This window comes from Ostrea edulis, chromosome 6 (assembly GCF_947568905.1).
Source record: "Ostrea edulis chromosome 6, xbOstEdul1.1, whole genome shotgun sequence".
NCBI classification, from domain to species: Eukaryota; Metazoa; Mollusca; class Bivalvia; order Ostreida; family Ostreidae; genus Ostrea; species Ostrea edulis.
The window spans coordinates 87,464,787-87,481,217 of NC_079169.1; the positions used below are offsets into that span (position 1 = coordinate 87,464,787).

Here is a 16,431-nt window from a genome sequence, read left to right on the forward strand (position 1 = left end):
TATTGAGGTGCTGTGTGACATTGTGAGGTACTGTGTGATATTGTGAGGTACTGAGTGATAATGAGGTGCTGTGTGATATTGTGAGGTGCTGTGTGACATTGTGAGGTGCTGTGTGATATTGTGAGGTACTGAGTGATAATGAGGTGCTGTGTGACATTGTGAGGTGCTGTGTGACATTGTGAGGTGCTGTGTGACATTGTGAGGTACTGAGTGATAATGAGGTGCTGTGTGATATTGTGAGGTGCTGTGTGATATTGTGAGGTACTGAGTGATAATGAGGTGCTGTGTGATATTGTGAGGTACTGAGTGATATTGTGAGGTGCTGTGTGATATTGTGAGGTACTGTGTGATATTGAGGTGCTGTGTGATATTGTGAGGTACTGGGTGATATTGTGAGGTACTGAGTGATAATGAGGTGCTGTGTGATATTGCCAGGTGCTCTGAATTGCTTTTAGTGACTGACCTAGAGTATCTGGGATATCAGCCACTGGTTTATGACTGGTCAGATTGACGGTTCCCTGCCGTTCTGTCCTAAACCGCCCCCGTCTGTCATCTTCCTTGTCACTTTCATCACTTTCCTCACTGCTATCCTGCCCTCGGTCAACAGAAACCTGCAAGTCAAATAAGAAACAATCTTATACCAAGCACTGACAGAACCCTGCAAGTCAAATTAGAAACAATCTTATACCAAGCATAGGTGTGTACAATATAACTGAGAGAATTGTTATACATCATGTAAAGATAAACTACAACGATCTGGTGGACCATATTCTGTTGGTATACAAGTGGTGAAAATTCTAACTCTCAACACAGTAGTGATTTAAATCTCGATTGCATAAAAATCTGCATGTTCTGCACATCACTCGGATGCCATGTTTGTTGTTTTTTGTGTATATGTAAAATCTAAACCAAACCGAACTCCAGAATTTGTAATCGGTGCATCGAATTGAATGGTATGAATCGCAATGCAACGATTGCTAATGTTACCATATATATATTGGATTATGCTAATTAACATTACCACATATATATAGGATTATGCTAATTAACATTACCACATATATAAAGGATTATGCTAATTAACATTACCACATATATATAGGATTATGCTAATTAACATTACCACATATATATATATATATATATATATATATATTGGATTATTCTAATTAACATCATCACATATATATTGGATTATGCTAATGTTACCACATAGATATTGGATTATGCTAATATTGCAACATATATATTGGATTATGCTAATGTTACCACATAGATATTGGATTATGCTAATGTAACGTCATGTATTGAAATTGCACCCCCTCTGAATATATGTAACTGTATTTTTGTACACTTTAAGCTTTTGTATAAAAACTGAAACAAATAGTGAAGATTGTTTTCTTACCTCCATACTTGAGATATCTGATTGGTCTTCTATCTCTTCCTCATCTGTCCGACTAATTGGGACAATATTTCTGACCACCTGGGGCTTTACGAACGGATCATCTTCTGTCCCTTCACTCTGTAACACAATTACAAATAAGACATTTATATATTTACTCTATCATAACCTGCCTACTTTTAATGTTAATTCATGAACTTCTTGTCTGATCACTGTTCACATTAACCGTTTACTCCTAATAATGGATGAACTCCTTGTTGGACTACTGCTCATCCACGTTTGCTTATTTCTAATGTTAATGCATGGTTAAACTTCCTACCTGACTACTCTCAAAAAACGACTCCGTCATTCCAGACTCGTCAAAGTCGTAACTCTCCTCCGGATCCAAAAGTAACACAGGCTCGGGCTCAGAAAACCTGTACAAATTTAAATCTCTGATAGTTAAAACAATGGGTGTGTAACAAAATAATAATTTCCAGTCAGAAAGATAGTCCTTAAATCTCTGATAGTTAAAACAATGGGTGTGTAACAAAATAGTCATTTCCAGTCAGATATATAACCGTTAAATCTCTGATAGTTAAAACAATGGGTGTGTAAATAAATAGTCATTTCCAGTCAGAAAGATAACAGTTAAATCCAGGAATGGGTGGAAAAAAAAACCCTTCTTTTCAAACAGTATTTCTGAAGACAAAGAAAACTTTAATGGGATCTGTTGTGAAGTCCGGGTTGCAAATAACCACTCGCAAATGTGAGTAATTCTATTTGTGGGCAACCAGATTATGAAAATCCTCTCGCCCACATGACGAGTAAAAGTTTATCAGAACTTTTTTCGGAAATCTGCTCACGGTTTGATACCTCTTTTTTCACTGTTTCATTATCAATAACCTTGAAACGAATCAAACGTTATATTGATGAAGGTTATGGGAAAGTTAACAGGTGGAAATTCATTGAAGGGGTTTCTTAACCCATTGAAAAATGCAAAGATTATTTCTCCGACTATCAAAGAAAAAAATTTCATTGAAATGGGGGAGAAAAAACGTGCATGGTTAGCAAATACAGACATGGTAGAGGACGAGTCAGAGAGAAATCAGAGGACTGATGGTGAGAGAAATAGACAATGGATGAGAGTTTGAATGAACTTGAAATGGAGTTGATTTAAAAGAAAAAGACATTGTCATAGGAGTTTTATCCTTTTATATACATATGTAGGTACGTTTATGATAAAATTGTTATTTGCAACTATAGGCCCTAAAAGTATTTATGTGGGCCCAAATGACCCATAAACTTTTGACTGTTATTTGCAACCCTGAAAGTACAAGTAAATGTATTTTTTTTTTTTTTTTTTTTTAAAGCTAGAACCTATTTCTGCATGCCCTATGTATAAAACTATCTCTCCTAAAATATGAAGAAATATAATTATTTACTGCCACTCATTTTTAAATTTTCATATTGTTATATCTCAAGTCTGTAGCAACATCTAGATTTCTAAATTTGATTTGCAGGTATCATTTTACCACTACCCCCCCCCCCCCCCCCCCCCCCCCCGAAAAAAGAAGAAGAAGCTGCTTGACAGATAATTTTACATGAGAAGAACCACTTCTGATGCCAGGTCTTCTAAAGACCATGTTTATCCTGGGTACTGTGAACTTTTGACGGTTACACAGTACAGAACAGCACTGTAAAGTACTCTGACAGATAATTTTACATGAGAAGAACCACTTCTGATGCCAGGTCTTCTAAAGACCATGTTTATCTTGGGTATTGTGAACTTTTGACGGTTACACAGTACAGAACAGCACTGTAAAGTGCTCTGACAGTTTTTCTTTATGATCGAACTTCCCTTTTAAATAGTGATACAAAAGATTCCACTCAACGCGTTCAGAAAAACTTACACAATAGGAGTGATCGTTTTCTTTGTCTTCTCTGTTGACTGCGAAGTCCTGGTAATCATCTTTGATGCCGGTGTAGTTTTTGGAGTTCTTTTCATCGATTCCTCTTTCTTCGCAGTCGTTTTAGAACCCGGTGTTCCATTCCTGTTTGTGGTAATGGTAGATATCACTCTGTTGGTTGCATTTTTATTTCCTGTTCCTTTTGTGGGTGTTTTCTCTGAGAGTGAAGACGCAGTCTTAGAGGTCTGGGGCACCGATTGAAGTGAAGATTGACAGAGTTCCTCATCTGATCCTAGTAAAGCATCTTCATCTAATTCTTCATCATCATCACCCTGTCAACAAATTGTTTTATATCTTACTTGACGGAGCACAATGAAGATGGGCAGTACAAAAATTACTTATCACAATATTTAATTAGTTTTTCTTCATTTAGGCAAAACATGAGCCATTGAATGTGATACTTTGCAGATCGTTTAACACAGCGATATACAAACCTTGAACTTTGTGTTGATACTTAAAAGTTCCTCATCTTCATCGCTGAAACATACAAAAATATTTATACGCATGTAAACTATTTACATAAACATATATGGTATTACATATTTTACTAAGGAATTTGGTCATAAAACATTAAAAACCTACCCAAGGCTAAGAAAAAAAATCCTTTCATTCATTGGACCAAACGTTCACATTTCTTGAATTTCTAGTATTGGCTGTATAGACCATAAATAACAGCTTTCAGGATGTCAGTAGTATATATTCTGGGCTGTGCTAATACATGTAGCTATACATGTCTGATACTCTTTTACTAGTTCTTTAAATTAATAGGTTGAAAGAATACATTAATATTGAATCTTACTGAGTCTGAAATAAAACATCTGTATACAAGTTTTTTAGCTAAACAAAGAGAGGTAACTCTGGATAAGATTAAGGTCCATGAATCAAAAGACTAGATTTCTCCCAACCTAATGTAATCATTATATATGTGTGTCTGTTTATTCATCACCTGTCCCATGATACTTCTGTTGGACGCTTGAAAGACATGTTGATTTGGTCAATTATTGATTCTTCATGTTTGATATCTTATTCACCCAAATTCTGGAAAGAGAAAGAGATCAAGACGATATGACATCTTGGTAAATAGTAACAGTATGTATAAACACACACAAGTTCATTTCTAAGTCATGTTTAGATATAATAACATCACAATGTGGTGATTGCACCCAACTTTGCCAGGCCATTGCTTTACATATCATTAGGCATATATGCATATCTCATTATTGGCGTGTAATTTTGGGTAATATCATATAAACAAAATCCTCACTATATACCATTATATATAGGGCTGTGTGGTGAACCGAAAATTTCGGTGCACCGCGATTCATACCATTCGATTCGATGCACCGATTACAAATTCCGGATTTCGGTTCGGTTTAGATTTTACTTACACCAAAACAACAAATATGGCGTCCGAGTGATGTGCAGAACATGTGTTTTTTATGCAACAGAGATTTAAATAAAAAATGTTGAGAGTTAGCATTTTCACCACTCATGCAGATACCAACAGAATATAGTCCGTAAGATCATTGAAGTTTATCTTTACATGATATATAGCATTTCTGTCAGTGGTGGAGTGAAATCAACATCGTAGGTAACAACACAGATTAGACAGTTAATATAAGAGAAGTAAATCAATAAAGGAGAGATTTTCACAGACTCTCAATTTATAGAATTGTTGAATTTTTGCATATCAATGAAAACAATATCATATACATTTTAGATTCACTATAGATTTGTTTAATAATCCAAAACTTATGCAGCACATTAATATAATTTTGATAGACTGTCAGTGTTTTCTTTTTCTATCAAAGTTATAAAAGTGGTGTACATGTACGTATATCCAATTTATGTACATGCAAATGATTTCATGATAAAAGATATAACACACATTGCACACATGCATTAATCATAATAGCAAAACTATCAAAATTCAGTTTGTTACTTTCGTTTTACATTCACATTGTGAATACCCTCTTCTAGAATGATTTGTTTTCAGATAAAATGTAAAATCTAATTGCAAACCACATGTATCTATAATACTTATAGTCTAACATAGTTCAAATTATTATCCAAAGTTGTAAATATACTTAAATTTCACAGACGTATGAAAATATGATTATGTATAATTCAAGATTTTTTTTGGGGGGTGGGTGGGTGGGGGTGTACTTGTTATAGAGCTTATAGCTTTTAAATTAATGCATCAACATATGATTTTCTAACACAAATCCTTTTTCTGAGATAATAATCTGTAAATTAGAAACAATTTATTCAAGGTTTAGTCCATAAAAATTGGGAGAAAAGACCAATTGACATCAAATGGCATTTTCAACAGTATTTCTTTTAACATGTGTGGGCTCACAAAGTGTACATTATGAAAATAGTTATTCAAATTTATTAAAATAAATGATTACATATCATTAAAAAATGGGTATATAGTCTATGTTGCTTCTTACAGCTCATTTGTTCTGGGAAAATAATAATTATTAAGAAAAATAAGAAGGAGGAATACATTTTCATTAATGCTGATTATATGTGGATGGGGTACTTACTTTTGAGAAGCAATAACAATGAAATTAGCATGTTGACATATATATTTTTCAATGTTTATCTATTACTGGAATATATATCTATCTTATAAAGACATTTTTCCCATGATTGAGTCTATTTAAGGCCGAGTATAGGTCTACCTTAAACAGCATTATAATCAAATTATTACTGTGATAAAATAGATGCGTTCTAGTTATGTTTGCCGACGATCTGTAAAACCTACCAAAGTTTACAAACTAAGCGCACGCAACTTTCGATTCTAATAAAAATGGCTACCGGAAGACAAACATTTATTTTCAAATATAGATCCTGATTTGTAAAAATAAATAACTAACTAGATTTAAAGAAATAAAAATAAATAATAGTCAGTGGTTAAATGTTCTTCATTTTGCATCTTATCTAATTATCTTTTTAGTATTATATTCTAATTCCCACCTAATTGACTGACGCTAAAGCAGGGTTCCAACTTCGACTGAATACCTAAGGGGCCAAGTGGGCCCCTGAATAAGAAATCCTGTTAGCCCACATGGAATTTTAGTAGCCCACACATAACATGAAATTGAATAACATTGGGGGGGGGGGGGGGGGGGTCACAAGAAAGAAACATCAAGTCACATTGCAATTTATTTAAAAAATTAAAATATCAATATTTAAATTCTGTTTCCTTCTCCGTAATTCTTTCAAATACCTCTCATTTCCACTCTCATTTCGTCAACCTAGCAAAAATATCAGAGTTCATGGACTTTTATGATCTTTGCTGCGTCTGACTCACATTTCTTCAGACTTTTATGTTATTTCAAAATTTCTCAGCTTTACGATGCTGTCAAGTTTATAACTTGGGCAAGCTGACACAACGATTGGACCTTTCGTGTCATGTTTTGTACACGCAGCACGTCATCCCCTTTTCGCCGTCATCAAGCCATATTCTCCCCTTCTTTCCACTTTGGTTAAAAGCAGAAGCTTTCTTTTCGTTTGAAGTAACCCTAACGTTGTTCAACTTCTGGTTTAAATACATTTTGGAAAGTTCGATACCCCAGGAATGTCTCGCAAAGTGGCAAAACCTCAACCGGAAATTGAACTTCAATTATAATAGGACTCGAATCGGTCGGAAAGAAAAATGTTGATCGGACAACTACGGTCGCCAAGTGGGCGATGAGAACAGAAATTTTGGGTGCCCACATGCAAAGTCTAGTCGCCAATGCGAGTGGGCGAGTGGTAATTTGGAACCCTGTAAAGTCGGATTGGGACACTGAACTCTGTGGTAATATATTGGTTCACTATAGCGCAATGTTTTACCTAGTTTTTTCCTACTACGAGTTTTAATCTATGCACAATATCAGGGCTTCTAAGTAAAATTATGATTTTAACTAGGAGTCCGTGACACGTACCTCGCCATATCGCACAAACTTGCATCCCAAATGAATTTTCTGCGTCTAGGACGCAGATTCTTGCGTTAGTGACAACCCTGCGCAACATGATACATAAAACGACTGACCTGTTTAAAAGATGCGCCTTAATTATTGTTTATTTCTATTTTAAAACCAAGTAAATGTTGGTAGAAGTAGCTACTTTAAGTAGGTTTAAATACCTAGGTAGCTATTAATAGCTAGGACTGGACCTGCACATCACTAATCTCAGCAATGATCATAGGAGCCCATGTTCATAACGGTGTCAGTTTACTCAAAATTAAGTAACAATATTTTATTGCGTTATTTCTCTCTCCAGAAAATATACTTATTGGCCTACACAACAGCGTTGAACAAGTGATATGTGGGCAGAGTTCTTGAAAAGTGTCGGTAATGTCGGATTATCCGATAAAAGTAGTAAATGTCCGACACAAGTTACTTAATTGTCAGTCCTGACGGCCGATATAAGATCGGAATTGAAGTCCGTTTTTAACCGGGAAAAATGGCGGCCATGTGGCCCTAAATTTTCAAACCGATGTTAAATCCAGCAACACATTGAAACGTAAACGTGAGGAATCAATTGTGAGGAACTACGAGGAGAAAAACCGATTGTATCTCCGCCTGGCAATCTGGGAGACAATGGCTTTTGTTTGCAGTGGTTTTACCTACTGCTTGGTGACACAATCCGCTCAAAGTCGAAACTGACGAAAGACCAGCTACATATACACCCGGGCAAAAGTGAGAGAAAAAGTAGTTACAACGATCGCAGAGGAAGATGAGAAAGAAGTTGTGAGGAATATACAGGATAGAGAGAAAAATGGAGGATGAGAGAGAAGTGGAGGGTGAGAGAGAAATAGAGCAAGAAAGTGACTCAGATAGTGAAAGTGAGGAACATTCAGTGTAAGGAAGATGAGAAAGGGTATGAAAAGATAATTTATAAAGTTATAGCTGAGATGGAGATTGAATACAATAACACATGTTATTGATTCTAAATAAAATTTATGAAAACCTCAAAAGCGATGCATTTTTATCTGGACTGACAAAATTTTGTTTGGGCTGACACTATTTCTAACAGTGTCAGACCAAATGTCCAACACTTTAAAAGAAATTTCAAGAACTCTGTGTGGGTATTATTATTCTCATTAGAGAAGTCGAGAGGCATAGCCTTCATCGACTTCTCTTCGGGTTTAAATCACAACTCTGATTACATCAGCCTGATTTTCTCTTAACTGGTCCCCTATTGTGACAGCTCCCAAGACAAGTTAATGTAAACCCGGGACAGGGGACATGTTGAAAATGGATTAAAAGCAAGCAAGTTTTGATTTCCTTTTGACAGTTTTGTGCATTACTGTTAAACAGGTTGGGAACACTTCCCCTATAGCGAGATACTCTCGCTAAAATGTGATTATCCCTCTTTAGTGAGAAATAAACATTACCATAAACAGGTTTTAACGTCTTTATTGAAAATAATGGCAAATCCCATGCGACGCTGAATAAGCACAACACACACTCAACATGATGCGAATTGTTTCTATGAAATTGACAAGATAGTCAAGAAATTGCATATCAAAGTTGCTGCATAAGAGGGAAGCAGTTTGAAATCCAATACACATCGTGAGTGTTTTTGTTTTGATTAATATATTTGCAGAAGTATCGGACATTTTAGCACTTTTTCTTCTTTTCCCGTGAAACATGAAGAGATGTACTTCACCGGGTGTTTTTCTTGGTTGAACGGGATGTATTTACTCTCGCTTGGGCAGGATAATCGCAATTTAGCGAGAATATCTTGCTATAGGGGAAGTGTTCCCAACCTGTTAAATGGGTAGCAGGTCGTTCTGTCCCACAGTCAGTCCGTCCCATGGTCGATGCGGCCCATTTTGCTTAGTCGATCCGGCCCCTCCATTTTTTTTTTATCAAAGATATAATAAACAGCGATTTTTTTCTACCCACTGGTACTGGTACCGGTACCCATTCAATTGGGAAAAATAGCATCAAAATCGAACAAATTGGGAATTTTCTACCAATGTATCGGCAAATGATTTCAACTAAAAGAAAGAAAAAAAGAGAACAAAACAAGAAGTAGTCATCCCTTTAAAAACTTTTTTACAGTAATATTTGCTGTTGTGATCCATAAGGAATAGTCGTAGCCTCGTTTTAGAATCGTCATAGCTCTACAAAACACGCACACTGCCATGATCTGTACTTTCGATTTAATACTGGAAGTGAACATTTTAGTTAACTTGTACAACGTTTCAGACTAAGTAAATTATGATGTCAGCGGTCTATTTTTCAGCAAGTAAATTGGAAATTTTTAGTCTCAAAATTGGGAAAAATCAATGGTTTTTATCATTGGGAATGGTACCGTTTATCGGTACCAGTTATATAAGGAAAAAAAATCGCTGATAAATGAATAATTACTTAAGACAAAGGGATGTTTTTGCATATATATTGCAGTTAGTTATCAAAATTAGATAACTGGCGATGGTGTACAGTAGATTTATAGCGCAGACTGCCCAGTAGGGCCCCTGCTATTAGATAACTGCCGAAGTTAACGTGTAGATAAAATTGTTTATTTAGGATTTATGATTTTTGTTTGAAGTGTGATGGTTATGAAAATGTGTGCTCATTAATTATTGTAGAAACATCGTTATTTAACCATGTATAGCAATCAATGTAAATGTGTGTCCCCTGTCCACTGATCATTGTGAAAACACCTTAGTGAAAACAGTTTTATAACTGCATTGTTGCGCAACCTTTGATCATTAATTACGAGCTTACAGTAACCTAACTATTCTTTGTATTGAAAATGAGGCCCACTTTATCGAATACTGTGATGCAGGGTTTGAAATTAACTTTTTCAAGCACTAGTCCATATGGACTAGTCACTATTGATGTTCACTAGTCCGCAAAGCATTTCACTAGTCCGTCCAGTATATCAAAAAATGATCTTCATTTTAATCAAACTAAACACATCACAGTTGCAAACAATTCGATTTCTGACACCTACAGAAGAAAAAGAGATCACCATATTTTATTTCGTATTCAAGATCTTCAAAAGCATACAATATTAACCTCCGAGTTAATCCTTTGATAAACGTCCATAAGTGCGTTCGAGATCGACGTTCCTGTTGTTCAGACCTTAGAGTCACAGGAGTTCGAAATTTTATCAAGAAAGTCAATAAAATTCACTCGATTGACCAAGTCATGAGCTATAGTGTTATGAACTACTGTGTTAGAGTCACGAATGACGAGAACATGTGCATACAAACGTGCATGTTCTCAGACCACACTACTTGCAATTCTTGCACCTAGAACACGTTCTCGTGATGTGTACTCGGCGTTCGGAATCGGCAGGAATTTGACAATGTGTGCACGTTCGAAGAACGGTGGTCTCGAACGCACTCCATGTGTTTGGAAGATCAGACTGTCATAGTCAGGCAAACACCTGACCATGCAGGTAATCAACCATAAGTTCAAACATCTAAGAGACTCAGACAAATCTTGCTAAAATCTTTACCAATTCAAAATTGATTTCCGGATTTTCACTAGTCCGTACAGACTAGTGCTATAGAGAGTTCACTAGTCCGACACATTTTCTACTAGTCTCGGACTTACGGACATGAGTTAATTTCGAACCCTGATTGATGTGTATAATGATCTTAGAAAAAGCTGTCAAATATCAAAACAGCATATTGTCATCCTACCTGATGACAGAAGACATCAGCTGCACACACACCATGAAGATGAAATACGCAGATGAATTAAACCAATTCAGTACTGTAAATAGCTTGGAAAAAAGTAATTATTTTTCTGGGCCGGATCGACTAGGGGACGTATTAACTAGGGGACGGATCGGTAATGGGACGAATCGACTAAGGGACGGAACGTCTAGAAAGCGTTAAATGTTTGAAAACAAGTTGTCTATTGCGTAAATCCCGACATATCAGTCGAAATATAAACCGTCACCGACTCCGGCATTTACACGTTTTCCAGAATCAAAATATGAATGCTTGCGAAGAGAAGTCGATGAAGGCTATGCCTCTCAACTTCTCTAACGAGAATAGGGTATTATATATATATACATGCATGCACGCCATATTACCAGTGCTAATACCAGCCTCAAGTCACTGGTTCGTTTAGTATGCAACATCATATGTTGCTGAACCAAATGCATTGACAGTAGCCATGCAAGTCTTCACTTTTACTCGATAATTACTTTGCATTAAACACAGTAGCATTTAAGTAAAGTATAGTTACAAACCACTTCAAAGACGATAAACCCCGTGTTTCTGTAAAAATCAAAGATGGCTGCTACCTTTCTTCAATAGGCAAGTCGTACTATAAATAATTCTACAAAATGTGTTCAGTTATGTATTTGCTGCGAGAAATTTGCCTTTGTGCTCATCATATATTTTAGTAGACGGATTTAGGATATCCATTGTTAAAGAGGTTCGCACGATATTTGGAATAATGTCATGGGGGGTGGGGGGGGTGGGGGTGTATTTTAATTATGAGGCGCCGTTTTAATATTTTTGAAGTATTTGCTGATATCAACAGGGACCTACATATACTGGTCCCTGATATCAAAAATCTCATTTTTTTATATCAAAAAGTCTAATTTTTTTTATATCAGAAAATGATTTTCTGATATCAGAAATTCGAATTCTTGATATCAAATAATAACAGTCATTTTCTGATATCAATGATTATTTGATATTTAAAAAATCATTTTCTGATATACAAAATTCGAATATTTGATAACAAAAAATCATTTTCTGATATAAAAAAAATAATTAAATTTTCTGATATCAAAAAATTTAATTTTTCTGAAATTCACATTCTTGATATAAAAAATATTTAGAAGACATTTTCTGATATCAAAAATTCGAATTCCTGATATAAAAAAAATCATCATTTTCTGATATCAAAAAATGATTTTCTGATATCAGGAATTTAAACTGATTTCTTGATATCACAAAATATATTTTCTGATATCAGAAAATAAAAGAAAATGGCGAAAAAGCTTTACATAAATAATGAATACTCCCTTGACACGTAGAAAACTTCATAAGTTTTTTGCAAAATATATTAAAAATACATTAATCATTTTGCATGATAGAAATATATACCTTTGGTGGGAATTTTATTCAATGAATACAATATTTTCTAGTAAACTATCTGATACTGAAAAGGTTTATATTATCTGTAAACGATCATTTAACTGTCGAGGGTAACAACTCGTGCTGGCATTTTCTCTATTGTAGGTCTGTTATACAATGATCTGGTTTATCTCCCTGATATGTAGCAGCATTCCATTATCACCTGCATCTGGTGTTTATGTCTCTCAACTGATTTGATATGCTAAAGCATGTTTTGTGTATGGACACTTAATTGTAAATCGAGGCAACCTACTGACAGATAAGTTGATATCAAAGGGGTTTCACCAGTCTCGTTTGAAGTCAACTTTTCTTCGGGATCGACCCCGTTCATTTCATAAAGAACTTTTAGTAAACTTGAAATCGTAGAATTTTTCCCAAATCAATAACATTAAAACCTATGACTTTTCAACACTTTACACGACCATTCATCACGATAAATTAAAGACTAGACTTTTTGACATTATAGACAGTTGCTTCTTCAACAAAAATGGAAAACGGAAATGTTCATTTCTAGTGATTAGTCATTCAAAAACTTACTTTGTTAAACACCACTCTGATTCCACGCACAAGTACTCTGAAGTTGAAATAAAAAATATTCTAGAGTTCCTCATTGACAATATTTTTGTGGTCTTTAGTGATCAGGTATTCCAACAGTCTGTTGGAATTCCCATGGGCACGAATTGTGCTCCTTTGTTAGCTGACCTGTTTCTAAATTCATATCAAGCAGAATTTATTCAAAAACTTCTACGTGAGAAGAAACAATCTCTCGCTGTGGTCTTCAATTCGACATTTCGATATATCGATGACGTTTTGTCTATTAACAATAATAACTTTCATTCATATGTCGATTTGATATATCCCTGTGAGCTCGAAATAAAGGACACCACAGAGTCGTCCACTTCTGCTTCATACTTAGATATTTTATTGAAAGTAGACATTAAATTAACGGCAAACTGACAACTCAACTGTATGACAAACGGGATGATTTCAGCTTCTTCATCGTTAACTTCCCATATTTATTATAGGATTAAACATTCTTTTTGAAGAATTTATCGATGTGTAAACTCCGGACATTTTACTCACAAACTGAATAAAAGTGCGAAGCACATTTATGTTTAGTTTGTGAGTAAAATGTCTGGAGTTTACACATCGATAAATTCTTCAAAAAGAATGTTTGATTCTTATAATTCCAATTCGTTCACTTTATCAACAATTGCAAAAATTTGAATAGTTTCCCTGCACTATGTTATTTGTTTTCAGGCGTGTATGAATACATCGCGTTTTCGGATTTATTGATGTGTAAACTCTTGTTCAGCTTTATTTTTGTCCAATCAAAACAATTGTAATAAATGATATTGGAATTATGTAGCAATATTCCATTATCACCTGTATTTGGTGTTTATATATCTCAACTGATTCGATATGCAAGAGCTTGTTCTACGTATAGTCAGTTTTTAAATCGAAATAGGCTACTGACAAACAAGTTGATGGTACAGGGGTTTCAACAGTCTCGATTGAAGTCAGCATTTCGCAAATTCTATGGTCGTTATAACGATCTAGTTCGTCAATACCACCTATCATTGGGTCAAATGCTGTCTGACGTGTTTCATACCGATTGTTGAGCCGTTCATGGCACACTGATTTTGACTGCGGATAACTCTGTTTATCTGATCAGAATATAGGGCTCACGGCGGTTGTGACCGGTCGACAGGGGGATGCTTACTCCTCCTAGGCACCTGATCTCACCTCTGGTATGTCCAGGGGTCCGTATTTGCCCAACTATCTATTTTGTATTGCTTGAAGGAGTTATGAGATTGATCACTGTTCGTTATCTTCGCCTTTCATTAACATGACGATGACAATCATCAGTAGATTAACATGACGACGACAACCATCATAATGTAAAAGTTATACGGTACGAATTTTGATGCACCAGATGTGCATTTCGACAAACAATGTCTCTTCAGTGATGCTCAAACGAAATGTTTGAAATCCGAAATAACAATGAAGTTTTAGAGCTATTTTAGGGGAAAACAGTGTGCCAAAAAAGTGGAGTCAAATTCGTCTAAGGATAAGAGATATGTGTGAGGGAGATAATCCTTTTGAATTGAATTTCTAAATTTTATAACAGCAATTATAGGTACGGTAACTCAAATCCATCCGTTCCATTGACTGGGATATTGAATGTGTCTAAAACTGAACATGATTTTAAAGAATTTCGTCTTTTGAAAGGCAGTTGAGTATAAGTACGACTATCAAATGCAGAATTAATGCCAAGTTCGTTGAAAATCAATCTAATTAATATTATTTGATTGAAAATACAGTTGTAATAATGAGCCTTACAAACAAAGACAATGTTGATACATGTTTTGTCGGATGGAACCAAAATATACCCCTCACGTAACCTATCTAATTCTTTTATCATTCCTGGTTTACTAAACGCAGTAGGATCGATGATACGCATTTTTGTTTTGATGTGTCTAATATGGGATTTTGATATTCCTCCTATACTTTTGATTCATTCTGACAAGTTATCAAGTTCTTTTTCATATTTAGCCCATCGTCCAATCTGATTAAAACCAGATCCTGAGATTCGCTCACTTAGATCGCTACACTAGTGTAGCGATCTAAAGTGAGCGGATCTCAGGATCTGGTTTTAACCATCGTCTGGCATAATCTTCGACATAATTCTTAACGGAGATGATGTTCTGCCGCCAGTTGAAAGACCGAGGTTCTCTGAATATAGGAAATTTTAGAATAAGTCATTTAAAGTCCTCATTTTCAACTATATCAACATTACCAATAACGACATGTCCAGCTGTTTAAAGATGGTGAAGACGAAGAACACGTAGGTGGATTAAGTATAGGATGGTCTCTATCTAAACACTGTAAGGATTGTTTGTAAATAAAAAGTTTGGATGCAATAGTGGAAGTATATTTGTGGGAAATATAGGGTGTAGACTCGAACTTAGAATAAGTTGGAATACACGACTGAACTTTATGTGACAAAGAATGTTGATTATGTTTATATTCTGAGATTGAAAATTCCAAGTATGGACTAGTGTTAGCTTCTTCAAACAACGTATTCAAAACTATCAATGGAACAGAGTAAAGTTTTGTGAGAATGACGTGGACGTAATTGTCGAAAGGTAAAAGTGAATCAAATGTAATACAAGAGATGTTTGTAAAACACCTATGCCCCCATGGTGCAAAATTGAAAAGGGTTATACACACACATCATTTAATTGATAGTAGTATCATTAATTCAAAATATTGAGCAGACGATATCTTCCTATGTCAAGAGTGAATTGACCATGTGACCTAAAAATCAATAGGGGTCATCTACGCCTTATGCTGTACCAGTGTACCAAGTTTGGTGTCAATCAAGCAAATAATTCTTAAAATATAGGAGACAATATATTACTATGTCCAGTTCAACAATTGACTTTTGACCTCAAAATCAATATGGGTCATCTTCTCCTGAAGATGTACCAGTGTACTAAGTTTGATGTCTGTCAAGCAAAAGTGTTATCAAGATATTGAGTGGACATTATATTCCTATGACCAGTTTGACCTTTGACCATGTGACCTCAAAATCAATAGGAGTCATCTCCTTCTGAATATACACCATTGTATTAAGTTTGATGTCTGTCAAGCAAAGGGTTCTTAAGATATTGAGTGGACAGTATATTCCAATGTCCAGGTTGACCCTTGACCTTTAAACATGTGACCTCAAAATCAATAGGGATCATCTTCTCCTGAAGATGTACCAGTGTACCAAGTTTGATGTCTGTCAAGCAAAGGGTTCTCAAGATATTGAACGGACAGTATATTCCTATGTCCAGTTTGACCCTTGACCTTTGACCATGTGATCTCAAAATCAATAGTGGTCATCTTCTTCTGAAGACGTATCAGTGTACCAAGATTGATATCTGTCAAGAAAAGGGTTCTCAAGATACTGAGCAGAC

General features: G+C 35.3%; 1 protein-coding gene across 4 annotated transcripts in view; it reads right to left on the reverse strand.

Moving 5' to 3' along the window:
• Window positions 1-11,646, reverse strand: part of LOC125647453 (RNA-binding protein 33-like) — a 38,115-nt gene extending 26,469 nt beyond the window's left edge. For 2 of the 4 annotated variants that reach the window (XM_056142510.1, XM_056142508.1), the window contains exons 1-7: window positions 11,566-11,646; window positions 4,298-4,389; window positions 3,786-3,828; window positions 3,295-3,623; window positions 1,722-1,818; window positions 1,406-1,522; window positions 464-611 (exon numbers count right to left, since the gene is read on the reverse strand). In XM_056142510.1, coding sequence (XP_055998485.1) covers window positions 464-611; window positions 1,406-1,522; window positions 1,722-1,818; window positions 3,295-3,623; window positions 3,786-3,828; window positions 4,298-4,335 — 772 coding nt within the window. In that variant the 5' untranslated portion in view covers window positions 4,336-4,389; window positions 11,566-11,646. The remainder of the gene's footprint in view (window positions 1-463; window positions 612-1,405; window positions 1,523-1,721; window positions 1,819-3,294; window positions 3,624-3,785; window positions 3,829-4,297; window positions 4,390-11,565) is intronic. The other 2 variants (XM_056142509.1, XM_056142511.1) reach the window with 2 other exon arrangements.
• Between the last annotated feature and the right edge of the window lie 4,785 nt (window positions 11,647-16,431).